The 22,423-nt window shown below is 37.1% G+C and overlaps 2 protein-coding genes across 3 annotated transcripts; one reads left to right on the plus strand and one right to left on the minus strand.

The window, feature by feature from the left end:
• Positions 1–1,357: 1,357 nt before the first annotated feature.
• Positions 1,358–14,654, plus strand: rcl1 (RNA terminal phosphate cyclase-like 1). Its single transcript, XM_042508944.2, has 9 exons — positions 1,358–1,575; positions 2,860–2,931; positions 3,358–3,533; positions 4,547–4,621; positions 4,746–4,870; positions 5,337–5,462; positions 5,974–6,130; positions 12,894–12,997; positions 14,481–14,654. The coding sequence occupies exons 1-9, from the start codon at positions 1,446–1,448 to the stop codon at positions 14,632–14,634; spliced, it is 1,119 nt and encodes a 372-aa protein (XP_042364878.2). The 5' UTR covers positions 1,358–1,445; the 3' UTR covers positions 14,635–14,654.
• anxa3b (annexin A3b) lies at positions 14,329–22,288 on the minus strand. Of its 2 annotated transcripts, XM_088070891.1 has the most exons (15): positions 22,148–22,288; positions 21,665–21,704; positions 21,201–21,248; positions 20,191–20,278; positions 19,935–20,029; positions 19,730–19,843; positions 19,422–19,512; positions 19,255–19,334; positions 18,832–18,888; positions 18,050–18,143; positions 17,175–17,270; positions 16,969–17,027; positions 16,204–16,326; positions 15,098–15,189; positions 14,329–14,545 (listed from the first exon to the last, which is right to left on the minus strand). In XM_088070891.1, exons 2-14 carry the CDS (start codon positions 21,674–21,676, stop codon positions 15,130–15,132), a joined length of 1,017 nt encoding a protein of 338 aa, XP_087927017.1. In that variant the 5' UTR covers positions 21,677–21,704; positions 22,148–22,288; the 3' UTR covers positions 14,329–14,545; positions 15,098–15,129. The 2 variants fall into 2 exon arrangements, with proteins under 2 accessions (XP_087927017.1, XP_042364879.2); XM_042508945.2 differs by lacking the exon at positions 14,329–14,545 and having other exon boundaries at positions 14,698–15,189.
• Positions 22,289–22,423: the final 135 nt, after the last annotated feature.

Here is a 22,423-nt window from a genome sequence, read left to right on the forward strand (position 1 = left end):
TGTCGCCATATCGTGGTTGAACGCGGCGACGCACCTTTAACCTTCTATGGTACCGTGTTGCCTCTAGGTAATGTACACATTTTTGTCCATTTACACTCACATAGTACACCCGCGACTATTTTTGCAATACTTCAAAACAGAGCCAGGGCCACGAGGAAACTAAGAGCACTGTTTATATAGTCTAATGATTCCCTGGAGGCCATGTTGAGGCCCTTTTTTGGTGCCATGGTTCAGCTCCATCAACTATCCTCAAAATGTTCTGAAAATGTCTTTTTCTTTCATTTTACAATCTTGAAAAAAATGTAAAATGATTTACAATGATAGATGAGTCAAGGTTAATTTTTAATTGTATAATGTACTTTATCTTATAATTAAGTAGTAGAGAACTGTTAAAATGCAAAGCAACGCCTTACATTTATGGCATTATTTGGTTTGTATACAGTTAAATGCATAACAGTCATCATGTTTGTTTTTTTTTATCTCTAAAGATTGACCTAGATACATTTACTAATGTTGGGTTGGTGGTAATAAGGTTCAGGCTATGACACTGTATAGTCTAACAGTACTCTTTGTGAGTCCTCTGCAGATCAGTTTTCTTCTATTTACAGATTGAACGCAGTATTATGCTATGACTTTTCAAAGAAGAAAAGGGTAAAATTAGCACTTAGTGAGGATGAATCAGAATTTAGAAGTTTGGAAGACAGCAAGTTAGTACCAACCCAGCAGTTAAATGGTGGGAACATAAAGTAGATGTAAATTTCCTAAACAAAAAGAAAAAAAAGACTAACCTTAAATGACTAATAGAATTTAATAAAAGACTAAAAAAAAAGACTAACAAATCTACCTTGTACCTTGTGTAAGCTGTATTCAGAAAGACATACACCAGGACGCTGAAAACAAGCATTCAGACGTTAAAAAAAACATTGAAGAGGGTAATGATAGTTTAGTTTGATAAATTGTTTTATGTCAAGTTAACTGAAACATGCTTGCACTCTTAAACTTCATCCCCATGGGCTGTTTCATTGTGGTACAGTTTTTACAGGGTAATGTTCACACAAAAAAAATCATCTAAAAAAACTATTTTGAAAATGATTTTCAATTTAAAATGACATTAATCTTAAATACAAAGGTTTTTTTATATTATCCACAAGGATTTAATTAAATTTTAATAAATTACATTTTATTAAATTTAAACTTTTTTTCATTTCTTAAAATAATTGTTCCTTTAAGGTTACCTACCAAAAAATGCACCCCTAAAAAATATTATTTTGAAATGTTATAATTGTTTTCTATTTGTTAGTCCATTTGTTACCATCTGGCATCATGATGTTTAGAAAAACAAATCATTTTTGTCCTTTCTGGCTTGCCGTACATTCGCCTCCCACTAACGTCTTCCTGGACAAACACGTGGATTTCCACTGACGCCAGGCAGAAACAACAATAACATGGCAAGCCACGGGCTCACTTACGACGGCTGCAATTTCTTCAGACAGCGGCTGGTTTTGTCCACACTCAGCGGGAAGCGTGTAAAGATAAAAAATATCCGGTCTAAAGATGACAGTCCGGGGCTCCGCGGTGAGTTTCAGCTTCACTCTGCATGTGGCGTCGCAGTTAGCTCGGTGGCTAACCTGCTAGCTGTTACGCAGTTGGGAGTGTGTTTTATCACTGGGCGGCAGAGGAGGGGAGACGGAGGGACAGAGGTGGAAATGTGAGAAAAAATAAATGTTAATTCACCGTGCAAGTTATGCTGTTGTTTGGCTTCTTAAGAGCATTGAACCAGTGTTTTTAGAGCTCTTTCTCACATTATTAGAGTGACTTATTATGACACGTGAGTGAGGAGCATCAGAAGTTACCACAGACATATGTTTTGATAGTGTTTGTAAAATGTTAAAATAAGGTATTAGTTTGTCTCACCGACTTGTTGGTATAAGCAAAAACTCTTGCATAAAATTAGAAAATCATGTCTTTCATTGTCAGATGCAACTGTTGAAAATAGGTTCCAAAAATTTGAGATTTTTACAGTATGATAACTATTTTAGAAAATATTACGGTATTACGGTATACGTTATTGCACAATTACTATTATCATTATCAGTGTAAGAAAACAGTTTTTTGTTAAACACGTTTTTTTGTATAATTGACACTTGAAAATATTTTTTAACAGAAGCATGTGTAAAAAGAAGAAAGGTTGCCTTTTTACAGTATCTTAGAAAACGGGTGGGATCACTAGATGTGATGTAATATATTAATGAGATACTTAGATCATGGTACAATATTTTTGCTTTTTTAAATGTATTGCGATATGTTGAGTATTGTGATAATGTGTGTTGAGATCTATTGCGATTTATTACCTCTTGCCAACTGCATATTAAGTAAAAACTATGTCAGCATGTGATTGTATCTGATAAAATGAAGTTTTCATCTTACTTTAATCATTTTTTGCAGCAACATTTATCTAGTGGACTGAAAAAGGCAGGGATGCACGATATTGGATTTTTGGATTTTTTTTTTTTTTTTTTGCCAATATCTGATACATAAGAAACTAATTTGCCCGATAAACAATACCAATATTGGATATATCAGCTTTTTCCCCACCTATGTTTTTCAATGTATGGTATATTCATTAATTGTTCAAAATAAGAAAAATACTGCAACTTAGGGTTGACGGTTTGTACATGTTCACTTTGTCAGTGCACACACACACACACACACACACACACACACACAGTAAATGAGCAAATGTACACGGTATGATAACTGTCAGTTTTCATACCATTCTATATCTTGAAAACGGTATATTGCTGCAAACCTACTTGTGAAATGTTTGGTTTGAATATTTTTCCTGCTTGTGTTCTCCAGATTTTGAAGCCAGCTTCATCAGACTGCTTGACAAAGTGACCAATGGCTCCAGAATAGAGATTAACCAAACAGGTGAGCGTTATCATTAGGCTACGACTGGCTTTACCTTCGTCACAGACTATGTGGTTTATGTAATTTCTGTTTACTGCCAGAGGATAGCAGAGTGTTGATATTTCCCCAGCAGATGGACAACTTGGATATGAATAATAGTATTTTAGCAGAAGTTATTCAGTGTTACCTGTGTATTTGTTTTTTCGCAACCTTTTTTACATCTCATTTCTGTTTTTTTTTTGGGTGTGACATATATTTATTTATTATATTTGGTTAAGAGTGCATTATGATATTCTTAGGACTTGAATTTGAACTTTCCTGTCTTGACTCAGAGACTTGAGAATTACTTGTGAATTGCAAACAATGACTTAGTGTGTCCTCTGCTCTGAAGTACTGCCTGTTACATCTTGGTCTCACTATGTGTCCTCATTTGTCTGTCTTCCCAAGGTACTGTGTTATTCTACCAGCCTGGCTTGTTGTATGGCGGCTCGGTCGAACATGACTGCAACATGCAGCGCTCGATTGGCTACTATCTGGAGGCGCTGCTCATGCTGGCTCCGTTCATGAAGACCTCGCTGAAGGCTACACTGAGGGGAGTCACCAACGACCCCACTGACCCAACGGTGAGGACACATTATTGACTTTACTTTTTTTTTTCTTCTAAATTTTTCTCCTGAGTCAATTTCTGATGTGCTCATGATCACACTGGGTGGGGCTGAAGCATTCTTCTTCTCAGAAACTTCTTCTTTGTACAGTGAATTTCTGGGTACGCCTCACAAACCCAAATGGGCACTGCCCTCTAGTGTACACATCATATCGTGCAATTAACGTCGACTCATATAAACAATGTTGATGTCACTACGTGCGTTTGTTGCTGAGTTGATGATTTTGACATAAAAGGTCAGAGGCTTAGTCAGGTTTTTAAATCAACTCAGAAGTGTTTATTTTGACTTTTTAAACTGTTAACATTTTAAATTTGCAAATGCTGTCTGTTTTCCTCTGTAGTGACAACGTTGTGTAACCTCTTCACAGCAGAATGTAAAGTCAGCGCTGCAAGAGGGACCATTAGACAGACATAAACACAGCCAGTTAGCAGTCCCTTCAGGACTTCACAGGCTTTTTTTGGGATGGCTGCAGCCTAAAATGCCTGATCACACGGCAACTTTTTGAAAATATTACAGTGTATGTTGCAAAGTTTTTTGACTTTTTTCTTTTGCACAAAAAATTGAATTGAATTGCCTTGCACGGTCTTTTGCAATCGTTTTTGTTAGTAAATGTTTAGACATTTGTGCACTGCTTAATTGTATCTTCACAACCAGAAACAAGGGACTGGGTTTGGTGACTGGAAACTACAGTAAATGTTGAAATTTGTGGAAAAGTTGCGGTCTCCTGGAGAATCATTAAATATGATTCCAGGCTGAGACAAATGGAATCAATTTCTTCAACAAACAACCCCAAGAAACAGTCTCGGCCACTGCATCGTCCTTTTCTCTATGTTCTGAGCTACAAGGTTTTAAACAACAAACCACAAACAATAACACATAGAGATGAGGCTGTATAGTAGAGTTGTCATGGAAACAATTTGTTGCTGTGATGGGACTTTTCTCAAAGTATGTTGACGCTCTGTCTCCTGCAGGTCGACATGCTGAAGTCCACAGCGCTCCCTCTAATGAAGAAGTTTGGCATCAATGGAGAAAACTTTGACCTCAAGGTGAAGACACAGCGGCGGCCTCTTGATTGATGATGGCGTAATGTTGTTATGGGTACATTAAAATATCACGCTGCTTTTTTAAAACAAGTCAATGTATCCTCTCCCACTGTTGCTGCATCCTCAGGTTGTAAAGAGGGGTATGGCACCTGGTGGAGGAGGAGAAGTATTATTTTCATGTCCCGTCCTCAGGACCATCAAGCCCGTGCAGCTGACTGAACCAGGGAAGATCAAGAGGATCAGAGGAGTGGCGTATCCTTCTCAGACTCACAGCCAAAGCCTTTTTTAAAATTTGTAAACAAAACAGAAGTGATGCATAATGTCATTTTAAAGCATTTTCATATTTAGGTCCTATTAAATTTCACAGTTTAATTTACTAAATATTTTCTTAATTAATCTTTTAGTTTATAAAATAAAAGAAAATAAAGAAAAATATTATTGCAAAGCCCAGTATGACAGTCTCAGATGTCTTGTTTAGTCTGACCAAAAGTTAAAGATATTCTGTTTACAGTGTTAATAAACAAGACAAAAGCAGGAAATCCTTACATTGGAGAAGCCTGAACCACATCATTTTTGGCATTTTGGCCTAAAAATGAAAATGATCTAAATACTTGCGTAATAATTTTGATCTCATTTTTATATATATTATATTGAAGAATCTTGGTGATTTGTTTTCTGTCGTGTGAGTCATCAAAGGTCCTTGACAGTCTGCACCCAGATATTCGGTTCGAGTTTCTCCTCAGATGGCCAACAGGATAGTGGAGTCAGCCAGGAGCGTCCTCAACCAGTTTATTCCAGACATCTACATCCACACCGACCACATGAAAGGAGCCAACTCTGGCAAGTGAGTATCTCAACATGAATATAATAACAGGGCCATAACCTGTTAGTTAAAAAGAAACAAAAATCCTGCACACTTTCTATCACCTGTACTCTCTTTATTCTAGGTTTGTCAAACAATTCATTTTTAAAATTGCGATTAATCCCAGAATTTCAATAGTTAATTGCGATTAATCACATGTTTACAATTCCATTATTTTGCATTTCAAAACAGTTTTGATGTCCATATTGACAAGTTAAAGCAATTCTTACCAGATTGTCTTGGCTAGGAATCAAGTTAGAGTAAAAAAGCTGCATGGTACTGGCATAAAGTGGGCTTATCTGTAAAAGGTAGACTCATGGGTACTGAGAGAACCCATTACCTTCATGAGGTAAAACTCTTACAGCGGACCACAACAGAACCATACAGCACTGTAAATATGCACAACCCGTTTTTGTGAATTTCTAAGCAATGTGTCAATTATCTCATCTTATTCAGAGATTACAAAAAGTACTTCATTGTTGGTTAATCACAGGTCTCCAGGTTTTGGTCTGACCCTGGTGGCAGAGACATTGAACGGCTCCTTCCTCAGTGCTGAGATGTCATCCACGCCACAGGGACAGGGAGACCCCGTACTACCAGAGGACCTCGGCAAGAGCTGTGCAAAACTACTTCTAGAGGAAGTACATCGGGTAAGTACTGCAAAAACCCTCACATACAATACAAACTCATTCCACACACCATCATGTCAGTATTGTGGTTTTTGGGGTTGTTTGTAAAACAGAAGATCCGGTTTCCAGTTGTCACAGACCAGGATCAGATTTATTTTGGTCTTTTACGTGTTAAGTAGCTGAGTTGTCTTCATCTGTCACTTGGTCCCTCTTTCAGCACTGACTGTACAGGCTGCTGTAAAGAGGGGATACACACTTTATTTCCACGTGAACACACGTAGACACTCAGTCATGCTGAAGCAGGCCTCGTGCCCATAAACCTCCAACAGAAGCATATTTTAATATTTATTTATTTTTTATTTTTCAAAATATATACCCACAGAGTCACAAATTGACAGTACAAAAACACCCATTTTACATTACAGGTACCTCAAAAATGGATTAATAGACTAAATAAATAAGTATATAAGAATTTAAATAAATATGAAATAAAAAATATAATTGAAGGTCAGTACAACAATACAAAAAAAAGGAGAGGAAAGAGGATTTGAGAGATAAGATAACGCTGACCTCAATAGCATGGTCTATTATTACACTGGCATGGACCATGCAGACAATCATTTAGTCATAGTGGATGGAAGATTATCTGTGTAGTTAATAAAAGGTTGCCATATTTTATGTAAATAAAACGTATTTTAATCCTTAGTGAGTCTTATCCAGAGGTGTGCAGCTGTTCACTTCTGAGAGCCACGATCCAGCAGGCGGAGATCTGACTTTAATCTAACTGCAATATATTTTTTGGCAATAGCCAGCAGGACGTTTGTAGGCTTGATGATATAGCTATGTCTGATATTTAACAGCAGAATTTTTAATGGGACAAGGAAAGGCTCATACTGATTTTAATTTTTTATTGAGAAAATGCACTTTATGTTGTTTTGGTCTCAGAGAGGCAGTCAACAACATTAAACCAGTGATAAGTTGCAAATACAAGACATTATTGTTCATGATTTCTGTGTTTCAGTCTCTCTGAGAGCTCATTCATCACCTCACCGATTGACAAAGCAACTGCCATTCAAAATATCAAGCCTGTCCTGTTTATTTGCATAATTAAAGCAGGCACAGAGGTTACCTGCCCGTACTCATCTCCAGCAAGTCTGTTTTACAGAATAATATACCCTAACATAATTCACTATTGAGTGTTTTTGGAGGGATATAGTTTTTGTAAACTTGTGTGCTGAGAAGTCACTTTAATGCTGAACAAATTTGACCGTGAAACTACATCTGTTACCTCTTTTACTGTTTCCCACCCAAAAGAGTGTAGGATTACTATACTGTGTTAAAGTTCAACTCACTTCATATTAAACTTTTTGCAGGATTATTATTGGAGGTTGCCCTGCATGCAGCGGCTGCAAAATCTGTTTTCAGTTTGTCACTGAATGAATCAAAATTCTTGGGGAATACCTGACACACACAGTCAGGACATATTATAGTCTGCAGCACGCATTACCAACATTTTCTGCCCTTGTTTACCCACATTCCCCGATAATGACCCCAGTCTGGAATTCAACTGAGAAACTGTGGGCAAAACCACAATATAGAAAGTAACTAAAGGGTGTTTCATTCCAACTAATGTTTTGATCAGGCAATTTATCAGCTAAGATGTGTTTAAAAAATGTGTCTATCTACCTAACAGGGATACAAACTACTTGACACTTATGAATGTTACTTTCTTTCTTGTCACTTTGGGCGACTTTTGGGTGACTGTCTCTCTGCACTGCGTGTGTCTAGGGCAGTAAGACCTTATTAGCAGCCTAAAGTTTGTGTTTTAAGGAGAGGACATTGTTGGAAATTGAGGATTTAATTGAACTACATGTAGTAAACTACTCTCTGACACTGCAGTTACAATGTTGGTAATATCTCTACTCATGGACGAGAGGCTCCTGCTCGTGACTGCACGAGAAGTAAACATTAATGGCGTCCTTTTCGGCTGGACTATAACGTTAGCAATCTTAGTTGCGCGCAAGAAGTAGATCCATGCTCTTTCCTGCATGGCGTTACAGTTGGCAGGTGTAGTTCAGTGGAAAGAAAATAGTTCCTACAAAAAAAATCACAGTAAGGTCTGTCAATTATCTTGATTAACCAGTTCATGATGTCTGGAAAGACAGTGTTGTAGAGGGTTTTGTTTTTTTTACGTATTTTTTTTTGACACTATGAGCACCACAAGCTGAATGCCATCCAGTTCAGTTGTATTAAGGATGGGGATCGTTAATTTTTATTGATACTGATACTATTATGGAGACTCCTTAACAATCCCAGTCTTTATCAATACTACCATTAATATATTTCTATTATTTGGAGGAAAGATGAGGAGACTTTTTTTAGATTTTGATTTAAATATTTATCATGAAAAATCTTGGCATCAGTAATTTTAATTATGTATTATAAGATGATTAGAGCTTGTGATAGGATGTTAAGCGGGTTGTAATTTCACCTCTACTATCCATTTCATAATCAGGGGAAACAAATTTCTCACACAGACAAATGTATTGTTCAAGTTTTTTGCCAAAAACTAAATTTTCTTTGACTTGATGTTACATTTTAACCCATCATGATGACGTTTTATTTACCTTTGCCTAATAGTCATTATTCTGGGCCGACCTTGAACACATCACAATGAAACCTTTTGCAACTTTGTTTATTTAACTAACTAGCTCTTATCCTGCGATTGAGTTGGATTTAAATGACGCGGCTCGACAGCAAGTGAGCGTCTGACTATCACACGTAACATTTGAGCACTCTGTCCACACAGGATCTGTTAAATATGCACTTCTATTATGTTACGTGAACAAATCCCATACAACAGTTGTGTGCTTGAGCTAAGACTGGAAAAAAATGCCTGAGTGCTCTACATGCTGCCTTCCTACATTTGTACTTTGTAAACAGGAAACACACGTTTTATTCTGAGGCATTTACTGGAAATGACATACAATATAGCCAACGCAAGAAGCTCGTTATTAGTGATGATCATTCTCTAAAAAACGTACAGTTCCCTGGTGATCTCAGCAAAACAGGAAATCACCCCAATTCTAGTGCAGAGGTCATAGGTCAGTGACTGTTTCAGTTGGTTAGCTGAAGATGAACGAGGCTTTCTTTAGTAGAAGTTTATGGTGATGTTTGAACCCAAAGATAAAAAATCACATTAACTGACTTAAAGTAGTAGCTGTAACAGACTTTAACTTGGCTGTTACTGAAAACACACACGGGCACAAACACTCAAAAACGCTCACTTCATCAGAATATGTAGAATTAGATTCAGCGATTGTGTGACTTCAGTTTGCCTCCACATGGCTCTGCCTCTCAGCCCTCGCTCATAGGAGCCATGTGAGTCCAGTTAGCTGGTCAGGGCAGAGCTGATTAACTCTGAAACGGGAATATTGTTGGATGCATCCTCTTAACTCTGAGAAAGTGGGTAGCCAGCGTTTCTCTTCAGCAGCTTGACACAGCGACGGACTAAAAATCCTCCAGTTTTAAATATGTTGCTCCTTTTTTTCATGAACAGATGGTGGTAGAACAGGTAGATTCATTTGAATAACTGATTTTAATACCTAACTGCAGCCGACAGACAGGGCGATCGCTACAGCTGAGAACAGAACTGACAACACCAGACTGAAATGGACTTCTTCTGCTGAAATAGTTAATTTTTGAAAACTGAAAAAGGAAAATATTTTAACTGGATTTGCATTAAAAGGCCTGAGCGCTCTGTGCGTCTGTTTGTTTAATGGTTAATCAGTACAGTCGTCTTGTAGTAAACCAAAGCTACACGCTGGACATTTTGTTTTTGGAAGCAACATCAACACTGGACAGGAGCTGATGTAAGTGGGTTAAACTTTGTTGAGTTTTTTTTAAAATACTAAATTATCTTTATTTATATTGTTTATTGTAAAGAGATCACTCTCTTGGCTGCGTGCGCGCTTGTGTGGAGAGTTTTGTCATGTGCTGCATATTTCCATACCAGTGTCAAGTAGTTATTTAACAAGGACAGTCAGGATTTGAGGCAAGGGTCCATCAAAAATGATTTTTTATCCAGGTATTAAATATAACTTTCTTTTAGTGTACTCACTTAAATTCAGAATATCTCTACTTTAGAAAGAGTGGTGTTGAATCAGGTTAAAACCAGTCCTCAGAAAAGAGGACATTTGCCTTAAACCCATTGCATTCTTCAGTGTAAAAAAAAAACCCAAAAGACCTGCCTGAAACAATTGTTTTCAATGTCAGTTAATCTCTGAATTACTAACATTATTTATTATTTAGTGTAGTCCAAAAATTTTGAAAATGCTTATCAAAATTACCGAGGACCCGAAGTGAAGTCTTCAAATTGCTTATTTTGTCCAATCAACAGCCAAAAACCCAGACTCTAGATTTACTATCATATATAATAAAAAACTCACACTTAAAAAGCTGCAACAATTAAATGTTGGATATTTTTGCTTAAAAAATAACTGAAAAGATTAATCGATGATCAAAAATGTGTCCGTTTTCTTTCAGTCAACTAATCGCTGAACTGACTAATCATTGCAGCTCTACAAAAGACCGATTCCTCTTTAATTTAAGTAAAGTACTTTAATTGAATTAAATGTGCTATATCTGTAATTTCATTGCATCATATGTTTGAGTTTGTTTGCGCCCACGTATTTTCAGTTTGATTGTTTAAAAGGGGATTGCCTTTCACTGGAAGGATTCAAGGGACTTTTCCATCAGGCCCTGTGGCTGGTAAGCAACCGTCTGCTGGTTTCACTGAAAGGCAGGGCCTGGAGCTAGATGTCAGAAAAGGTGTGAACGCATTATTATTTTGTAGTAACAAAAACTGTGTACCAGGGAAAATTTTAGGTTGTCTGAAGTTTTGTATCTCAGAGCAGCAGTACAAAAAAGGTAAGGTGCCCAGGCACAAAACGTATTTAACGGCCGACTTAATGTGCTCTCCATTTTGTGGAAAATGTGAGAGAAATGTGAGGTTGGATTAAACCTCACTTAAAAATGGATGTATTTTTTGCTTTTAAGTTTGTACTGGATGCAAATTAGTAGAAAAATTGTTTGGAGTTAATTGTTAAAAATATGAAAATTTCACTCGTATCCAGACAGCAGGAGGGATACACAGAAAAGTTATAAAAAGTAATAACTACTAAGATGTACTTGCTTTGTGCATTATTTGCCTCTCAGAATATGGAAAGCCTATAAAGCCCTCATACTGCTACTCTCAAGGCTTGTTGATGGATGAACATGATGAAAATAATTTGCAATGGAGGTGCAGTTCCTCACAAGTATGCATAGTAGAAGTATTTGTGTTTATTAATTTTATAGCATACAAATTAGGGCTTAACATAATAATAATAATAATAATAGTAAACTTTATTTATATAGCGCCTTTAAAAAAAGACACAAAATCATTTAAAAAATATAAAATGACACTGAAGAACAAAAAAAGGTACTCAACTCAGTGCAGATTTAAATACATAAAATGAAACAAAATAAAATAAATAAAACAGTCGATAAAATAAGAGTTCAGAGAATGGAGACACGAGGCTTGGCATATATCAATATTGTGATATTACACTAAATATCTTAGATTTTGGATATTGTAATATCGCAAGTGTTGTCTTTTCCTGGTTTTAAAGGCTACATTATAGTAAAATGATGTAATTCTAACTTTTCCGTTATTTGCCTTTACCCGCTGTCATTTTATCCACATTACTGATGATTATTTATCAAAAATCTCATTGTGTAAATATTTTGTCAAAGCACAAATTGTCAACCCTACAATATCATCAATATTGAGGTATGTGGTCAAAAATATGATGATTTTTTATTTTCTCCATTTTGTGAAGCCCAGTTTGATAAATCGTATATACTTGTTGAGGGAATGCAGATAGCAAAATGTCTGCCTCCTCCTCGATTATAGACAATGTTCCCACAGTTTCACCGTGGCCTCAGTTGATATGATTAAGTAATTGAATCATATTCCTGCTGACAAGCTGTTACGATGCCATAATACAGCGTGACTGGGCCGTGTGCATGGATGCACAGTGCAAGAAACTGATCTTGTGCAGTTTACTATAAACTGACAGAATCACAGACATTTAATGTTTGTTTTTATAACGCTCCTGGGTGTGTCCAGTCTTGCAAAGGCCTCTTCATACAGGCTGGTGAACAGCACATAACTGTTGTCGAGCAACCACGACGGCATGTGATCGCCTAGATACAAAGAGTGGATCCTCTGTCCTCTAAATACCTTGTATGTTGAGGAAAAGGTGGCGTAAGAGCGAGGTCATAGGAGGCAGGAATGCAGCATTATTTGGGAAAGAAGAAGCTGTCATCAAGTATTTAAAAAACTGAACGTGTACTTGAAGACGAGAAAATGCACGAGAAAGATCAAGGTAATAAAATATGTCAGTCTGACTAAAAACTGTGCCTCAAAAAGGTTTGCACTTGTTGCTTTTGAAATAATGTTTGTCTTCAATTTAATCAAAACCCAAACTGAATCCGTCTTTTTTATTTTTGAGACACTCTAAATAAGCGGGGCAGAGGTGAAAAACATCTGGCCCTCGTTCACCTCTCTTGGATGGTCACTATGTTTTTCAAGTGTAGATAGCTATCGGTGTTGAACCTGAGATAATCAATTCTCGGCCAGAGGTTACTGAGTCCTTTTTAAACATCTCCGCCTCCATGACGTATTTCTGAGTTGTTTTTGTTGCTGAAACGCATCGCCCCTCCTCTTTCTCTGTTGTAGGGTGGCTGCGTGGATTCATCCAATCAAAGCCTGGCGCTGCTCCTGATGACCCTTGGCCAACAGGACGTGTCGAAGGTTTTGCTCGGACCCCTCTCCCCATACACGTAAGCCACGCCACTCAGCAACAGACACACAAAGCTCCCCGCTTTGACTTATTTATGAGTTACTATACAGACACACTCTGTTATTCTTCTACCTGTCCAATGTTGGCAAGTGTGAATATTCCAAAGTTCTCGTCCCACTTTAGAGCACAAAATGCTGGACAAATAAACAACTGAGGCAATAAACACTTAATACACTTTTTTTTTAAACCCCTGTTTATTTTTTACTAATTTCCCTGAAAAATGCCAGGATTTAAAAAAAAATTTAATTAAGTTGCGCTTAAATTAAATGTCCCAGTGCTCCAAAAGGTTTTTGCTTGCGATGAAAGCACAATAGAGTTCAAGTTCAAAAGAAAAATGGTGAAAAAAATCAAGTGAAGTGTCAATTATGAGTGTGAATTTCTCATCGTCAAAAAAGCAAGCAAGAAAGAAATGTTGTATTTTGGAGGGGGGGTTGAATTAAGGCTTTTTTTTTTCCCCCCGGCACAAATTTTTCACATGCTCTGTAACACATGCATTATCATGGGACTCGGCCAGCTGTGCACTCACATGGTCCTTTACATGCTCGGTGTCAGTTCATACAAAGTGTCCTTGGTGAATGTGTGATGAACAAATATATTTACAGTTTAAGATACATTTAAATGTAAATAATTTCTTGTAAACAAACTGTTTCAATTGTTTACGGATAAAGGAGAAAAAAATAGATAAGCAATTTTAACACTGTTGATTTTGGACATCTTGATCATCACGAATGAGGAGTGAACTATGAACTGTCCATTTTCAGTTATCATGGTACCGGTGCTGTGTCCCTCTCAAGTACAGTACTATGATAACTGAAGATTGGCAGTGCCATCACAATGCACTCCCCATCTGCGCAGGTAATGCTCATACATTTATTTTCTGAAGACCAATGAATTTTTTTGTGTGAATTGTCTTTCCCTTATGAATTTTATACATTCTTGGTTTAAAAGTTAAAGGTAATGTGAAGAAATAAATGATAGGTGCCTGATGCCCTTAGACTTTTACCTGCAGTGCGTCACTTTAAGGACCGGTGTGTAGGATGTAGTGACATGTACTGGTATGTTGCATAGTGCAACTAACTGAATACCCCGTTTTTAGAGCTTTGATTCTCTGCCTGCACCTGTTAAGTGCAAAGAAAGTGGCAGCATGGGAGAAACTATTACTTTGTAAAACCTCAGAGAGCTTCAGTTGAAAAATCGCTTATAAAAACATGTAATATCTTCAGTATCGACCAATACACCCCCCTAAATCCTATACACTGGACCTTTAAAGCAGACAGCATGGAGTAGAAGCAGGACACTGTGTTCTGAAACTCCCAGTGTGCATTATTTATTGACAGTCGGACTATATATTTCATCTGACATGAGGTAGACGCCTCTCCTTGCATAAAAATGAAATTTAAATTTCATCTCCCTCTTCCCTCTCTGTCTCCCTCCTCCACCCATCTCTCTCACTGCCCATCCAGGATCGAGTTCCTCAGACACATTAGAGATTTCTTCCAGATCATGTTCAAGATCGAGGTTCAAAAGTCTGCAGAGGACGAGAGGAAAGGGGGAGATAAGGTCCTGATGACCTGTGTAGGAGTCGGTTACAGCAACATTAACAAAACCCTTAAATAAAATAGTATTTTTTATATTAACGTCATGGTGTCGACTTTTATATCTTTGCTCACTCACATCAAATAGTAGAATACAGTGTCTTTATTTTATTTAACGTTACATGTATGGTTACATCAGTTATTTATGTGCCAGCTTTTAGGCAATTTCTGTTAAGAGTATGAAAGAGAGAAAAAAATATAAGAAATGGGGAGTTAAAATCTATCAGTTGAATACAAACATTTTTACAAATTCAGAGACATTTCAACAGCAACCCCATTTCCATTATTATTATCCGTGTGTGTGTTAATATTCAGTCTTGACAGCACTGTGGTTTAAACAGTCAGTCAGTGGGAGTCCACATACAAAAGTATTTCTCGATGGTTCGTTCCAGCTAAGTTCAAACGAGTTTATCAGTATGATGCTATTGTTGAGGTCGTCTGACTGGTCGTCCAGAGTTGCAGTTCTTTCCATCTGTACTTCGTACCACATGTTTCTCATCAGTGGAGCTGGGAGGAGTTACTCGTCTTGGCCACATAGATGTTTGAGGGCGTCGCCGTAATCGCTTGACACTTCAGACTATACAAACATAAAGGGGGGGGGAATTCTGTTTTAATAACCCATTATGTAAAACAACACACGTATGGTGTATTTTCATGTTAAATGGTGACTTACATATTTTAAAACCTGAACCCTGTTGCCATGTTTTTGTGTTTAAGTGATTCATGGGAACAACAGTTTTTGAAATTGGTCCAGTATTAAGTGAGAGAAAAGCAGCAGTCATTTTACAGTAAAAGTGCTTGTTTTTGCCACCGACAGGCTCACATTATTATTTTAATTGTCTGATAACACTAAAAAAGGATCCCCACACAGATAGTTTTTCTTCAGATCCTTTTTTTAAACCAGTAACAGCCCCAAAATTGCCATCGCCAAACCCACCAGACTCCATTTGTATAAACAGTAATTTAAGGGTGTGTAGAGGCAGCATATTTTAACATCTAGCTGGGTGAATTGAGGGTTTTATGATAATCAAACCAGAGTTTGTGATTGTTGTTACAGAGAAAAGACGAACTGAGAGTTTTTTGTGAGTTTATTTTGTTTTTGTCAGCTTCGAATGTACTGTGTTTCATGACAATAAAATTACTGTTTATTTAAATGGAGTCTGGTGGGTTTGACGACACCAAATCCAAACACTTTCTAGTTTAACAAGAACGATCTCAATCTGTAACTGAAAGGTTTATCTCTGCAGAGTTATTTTCATGATGTTATTAGACACTTAGAATAATAATCTACGCCTGTCAGTGGCAAAAACAAGCACTTGAACTGGAGGTTAATCGATGGTGCTCAGTGGCTCACGATTGCCACCGCCGTCTACAAAAATGATGTCTCCCTCCATTAGTCACGTAGACACAAAAACATGATTAATTGTGTTTCAGGTTGAAAAATACAGAATTTGCCCTTTCACAAGTCAACAACATTCTTGCCAGTGTCTCAAAACAGGATGCCAAGACATTCAATATTTGTTGCACATTGACATTCATGTCAAATATAATGAGCATATTAAATTACATCTTTGTGGGTGTGTGTACTGACCTCTAACTGGGAGTAGAGGGAGCATCCAAACAGCTTCTTATATTCTGCTCTGATGTCCAGCAGGTCCATCTCTGAGCGACTGACTATTATCCTGGTCAGAGTGGACTCTGTGGTCCCCGCACCCTGGACAAAGGAAAATTTTGGAAACGGGGTAAATCAAACACTCATTTGTTTACATTCAATATCCTGCATAACAGCAGTTTTACATGTTTGTGGTTATCTGCTTTCGAGGTTGTTTACACATTTCAACCAGTGGTGCACATTTATTCAAAGCAGTTGTGGCTTAACATTCCTTTCCACACCACTGCTGACGAATACAAATGTCTGCTGTGGCTGAAAAGGACAGTGTGCAACTATACAATATGTGGATTTTGTTTTGGGAGCCGCTGGCTTTGGGATGTAAAAAGCCCTCATGATACAGATGCACATGCTCAGAATCAGAGAGGGTGGAAATTGTGGTTTGTTTCAGTTGCTATAATGCCAAACAGATAATTATAGCAAATATAAATAAGTACAAGCACAAGTATATAAAAATAGAAATACAGTAATAGTAAAAAGAAAAAAAAAGTATATATAGAACGCTGAGTATGTAAGTGTAAAATATATATGTAAGAAATACAGTAAATGACAATTAGCACTAATATGTGGATATTTAAATTATAATATGGATAATGCTGAGTGTGAAAAGTGAAAAAAGTAAAGTAAAATATGCCTCATGCTACAATGTATAAAACAAGTATGTAAATGAAATATTGCACAGCTTACCCTCATGCTCTTAAAAAGCCTCTCAGCCAGGTATGCAGGAACGCTCTTCACACATTTAACTAGACAAGTTTAGAAAAAAAGTTTGTTTTATTTTAAATGCGTCTCAAGTGATTAACTAAATCCCACATGAAGATGCAATAGAATAAAAGTAGGCCACTGTTCAATGTAAGATGATATATGTGCACATAATGACACGTTTTTCTCACCGACAGCCACTAGTAGCTTCTCCAGGTCTCCAGACATTTCGCTCTCGATGCTCTCCTGCAGAGTCTTCTTACTGATATTCTTGTACTCGACCAGAGCTGCCAAAATATAAAGATTCAATACAGCTTTTTTCTTCTGTTAAGGGTGTAACATGGATTTCATTTAATCAATTTCTTTATTTTAGCCATGCTAGCAGCACAAAGTATAGGGATGGCAATATCGGACGTTTTTTTCAGTTTTCGTTAAATTTTGTGCAGATGTTGATGATCCCCTGAATTTTTACTGAGCGCCACATCAAGATTAACCAGAGTTCTCAAAAACTGAACTAAAAACTAAAACTAGATGTAAAATAACTTTTTATTTATCTGAAATAAAAATAAAACTAGACTAAACTAATTCACAACAATATTGTGTGCTTAAATTACTAACAAAGTATACAGGAAATGTCTTTAGTTTTGGTCTTTGTCAGATTGGTCAATTTTGTTGGCACAAGCATGACAAGGCATTGGTGGAAAAAAAAAGTAAAACTATTACTGAAACTATTAAAACCTAAAAAAAAAACAACAAAGAATTAAAAACTTTTCTGTAACATGCAAACCCACTAATGAAAAATACAAAACAATATAACTCTGGTAATCATCAGGTAAAAATTTAAATATGCCTAATGCTTAGAACAAACCCCTGCAAAACTTCTGACATTTCCGTCAGCCTCGTGTTGTTTGTGTAGTGCAAATAAGCAAACTAAGATGATGGACAGGGTCAACATTACTCCTGCCTTGCATGTTAGCACGCAGGTGTTAGCATTTAGTTCAAACTACTGCTGTGCCTCAGTATAGCCTGACAGCGCTGCTAACATCCTGCTCCGGGTTGAACTCACTCTGTCGGAGCTGAGGAATACTCCTGTGGCACAGGATGTCGATAAATTTGTCCTCATCGGTTCCCCACTTGTTCTCCCCTGCTTCATACAGAGCCTGGGAGGGACGAGAGAGTGTGAATATGCATACAGCTTCAGACTTTAAATGTTCATGACAAAGTGCATCATGTCGTTTACATTTATTGGTTTGTTTTTTGAGGGTTTGACATGCTAAGCGTAGAAAAAGCAGGTTAGACTGGAATCAGCAGCATAGCTGTGTTTGTTTGTGCCTCTTGGTCCCCTGAAGGTGTAAGGTCCACAAAAATGTAAAAAAAAATAACTGCAAAAGCACTCTTTCAATCTGTGTGATACACTAACTAATCTGCCCTGCACTATCTTTCTTTTTGAAATCTTAGTTTTACTGCAGTTTCAGCCATTTCTTCAATCATATTCAAAATTTTGCCTTTTTAAAAAACATTTTCTCTGCAGTATCCACGTGATTTATAAATAATTTAATAAAATAAAGACAAAGCAAAATTCAAGAAATTAGATGATAACAGCAATAATAATAATAATTAAAAACAAAAAAAAAGTAGCTTGAAGAAGGGAATTGTGTGTGAGGGTGTGTAGTGGTGTGAATGTGTGTCACAAGGAGATAGAGTGAATCAGGATGTGACATGTATCATTCAGATTGTGTTGAAGAAATTCATGCAGTGTTTCTTTTTTAACAGTCATGACATAATTTCTTTAAATCCCCAAAACATTAAAAACAAGGGTTAATGAATGAATGAATTTTAATTACATACCTTAGCGTCTGCTTTAGCTTTGGCAGAATCCACGTTGGTGCTCTCGTCTCTCTTCCCCTGTGAGGACCAACACATGAACAGAGTTTGTGATAAGTTTAATGAATGCAATATCTGGCTTTTGCTCTTTTGAGTGATGAGCCTTTTTGAATGACATTTTAACATACTTGTCACAATTTGATCATGTAGATGACAGGCTTTACAGATCTTGCAGAAGACATTTATTTTTCTCAATAATTTAGGCCTCTTATCTAACCGAAGACAGACATATCAAACATTTTTCTCTTAAGGTTTTTTTCCTTTACATTTTTTGATATAGGAATGAAATGTTCAGACTTGTCCAGCCACAATAAATTCAAAGCTTCAGATCTGATTCTCATTTGTTGGCAATGCAGCACACCACAGTTTAAATGTAACGCACAGTACCTCAGCCAAGATGAGCAGCGCTTTGCCATAATCTCCAGACACCTCCGACTGCAGGTCATGAATCAGGGATTTTCCAGTTTCTTGAATGAAACAGCACAATATAAACAATAATCTGAGTTACTATCATATCAGTAAAATCACAAATATTTTTGTTAAAGGTACTAAACCTGCAAGGTATGCTTCAGACAAGGCCGCAATCTGTCTATTGGATCTTGAGGCAAAGATCTCTGTCAGCGTGCTCTCTGTGGTCCCTGCACCCTGTATGTGATATGCACAAGTGAATTACAATGTGAGTATATCAAAATGTAATTAAGTCAAACAAATCTAAAGCAAATTAAGTCTGTTAAAACAAATGAAACTTGCAGAACTATTGTCTGTTTCCCCAAAATTTTCTTTGAACTCTGATCAGCAGGCCAATACAGACTGTTCTGATTCAGGGTCATTACCGCTTTAAAATAATCCAGCACAATCTCACCTTGATTGCTTTGATGACCTCGTGGCAGTCGTAGACAGCAGGAGGCCTTATCAAGGCTACCAACAAGTCCTCAAAGTCTCCGTGGGTGTCGCCCTCCAGGTCATCTGCTAGTTTCTAACAGAGAAAAGTTAATAAAACACATTTATGTCTACATCTTTGTCACAACACTCAGTCAGAACTATGATTTAAAAATACATTCATATACCCTTCCGGTGGTTTTCTCATAAGCCTTAGCAATAATCTGACGCTGGGCGTTACTTCTTTGTGTCAACACCTCAACTAGGGTCTTTTCTGTTGTTCCTATGAGGAAGAGGACAACATAAAACAGACTTAGCACTTACACTGAAATTGGAGAGTTCATAGGTTCCCAGCAGATATAAAAACATGTTCCACTGACTGACATTCAGTAAAATATTATTAATGTGCTTTACATGTTTGTCTGATGATGGCGACTAACTTACCAAGGCCCTCCATGGCGTTCCTTAGTGCAGACACATCTTCATCCACTTTAAAGTTTACCTTGTCCTTCACAGTTCCTCTTACATTGGACTGAAAGGCACAGAAACACATAAAATACTCATACATAACAACAAAAAATTATCGACGAGAAATCGACATTGTACATGTATAACAGCTACAAACCTCCATATACAAGTTTATACCAGGGCTGCATTGTAAGACATTGGGCTCCTTGGCACAGATATGCAAAAGGCTCAACCACCTCTTCTACATAGGGGCAAAAAACATAGTCCTTGTTGTGGTTCTGCCTCTTTTATTTGTTGTTTTGCATCTTTTTTTGATTCTGACTTTCTTAAAAGGTGAATTTGAGTAATATTTGGGGTTGTTTTGCCTCTTCTTGTAGTTGTTTTTTGTCTATTAGCTGTTCTTTTGTGTTAATTTTTAGTCTCTTCCTGGTAGGTACTTGTTAATTTCAGTAATACTTTACAGGTGAAGGCAAGGGGGGTCCCTGACACTTGGGGCCTCTGGGCCTGTGCCCAGCAGGCCCTTTCAGTAATCCATCCATGGTTTATTTTAGGGGTCATAGATCATTTTTTTCAGGCCAAGGACCCCTGAGCTCAAAGAGAGACAGAGCAGGGACCCCCTTTGTATCGAATATGTTTGGAAAAGAGCTTCACAGTGATTCAGCATCAGCTGACTCACTGGATTGCATAAGGATTCAGTAAGTATGATGAAAAAAAATTATTATTTTTTTATGTATAGGATTTGCTAATTATATGTTGGATTTGTGTATGTTCAGACATTAAAAAAAAAAACCCTTAAATTACTAAACAATAATTTGACGGTCTCCCTAGCTCTGAGCACCCCCTGTTGAAGATTGGTTTTATACAATATGCTGTCTAATATATTATATCCAAGTTTCCTTACAGGATTTGTCCAAGCAGTAGCAACCCATGTATTCATGATCACCACCATAATCCCACCAACTGAGTGGTAAGAGTTTATTACTTACTGTCACAGTCAGTGAGGAGGGGGAGTCCAAGAGCAGGTCCAGGTCATCCTACAATATGAGTCAACAAATTATGATTAAATCATTACCATGTAATGATTCATTATTCTATCAGTCTGCCTCACTGTGATCTCATAACAAAATGTCAACAAATTTGCAGTTTCATGTATATAGTACTTTATATTATATTTTGATTATCTTTAAGTATTTAGCATGTTATTATTTTTATTTAGTATATTAAAAAGTGTATTGTAATCTCTATATTGCACATTCTATAGATGTGCAATATATGATCTATATGCACATATCTTATTCTTACAGAATATGCTAAGGTTTATTATGTGCTTTCGAGATATATTTTTTTCTTCAAGTTTGATATAGAGTTCATATCACTGTTTTTACTGCTCTGCCTACCTATATTTTTGGATTTTTTAAAACTATAATGTGATTTAAATACAACCACTTACCCAAACAGACATTGTTACTCTTGTAGTGAAATGTCTTCAACTGGGGAAAAGAAAAAAAACAGTATCAGCATCTCGATATCAGTGGACAATGATTTAAATCTTAAGCTTTGGACTCCTGCTCCTTTTAAATTTTTTCTGATTTTTTATTTTCGTCTTCATCCTCTGACTCACTACCTGAGCTGCTGATATCCACCTCTGGTTATATGAAGAAAAAAAATCCATTGAATTATTCTTCTAAATGTTTTCGCATAAATCTATAATAACTGCTCGCATTTGACAGTTTGAGGTGGACCACCAAGCCCACAAAGTAGATTGGACACGTATAACTACAACTACAGAGAGTGAAAACCTAAACATGTCAGTGTTGACCGCTGCTGCAGGCCTACGAGAGAGGCTACAGAGCTACAAAGCATGAGCGAAAATCTAAGCGTGAAAAAGACATCTATAAAGACAATGATCAAATTTATTTACGGTGTCTCTTACCTCAGGGAGAGGACAGATAGATGTAAGAGGAGGAATTTCGCAGCGAGACAAAATCGTCACACCTTTCAGAGAAGTTCAGGAGGCAACGCCCATCGTCAGCAGGAGGAAGTTGAATCATGGAGAGGGTTTCCATAAACTCCTCCTCACATGCACACAGTAACAGTGTTGCCATGTCGTTTCTCTTTTATAGACGCAAAAAGCAGTTGGGATTCATAGCCGACTGTGCCTTTCTCTGTAATTTGACTCCGTTGCGCAACACTTCTATTGTCTACTTAA

The sequence above is a fragment of the Plectropomus leopardus genome, chromosome 20 (assembly GCF_026936395.1).
Source record: "Plectropomus leopardus strain MGB_pleo_1.0 chromosome 20, ASM2693639v1, whole genome shotgun sequence".
Taxonomy (NCBI): domain Eukaryota; kingdom Metazoa; phylum Chordata; class Actinopteri; order Perciformes; family Serranidae; genus Plectropomus; species Plectropomus leopardus.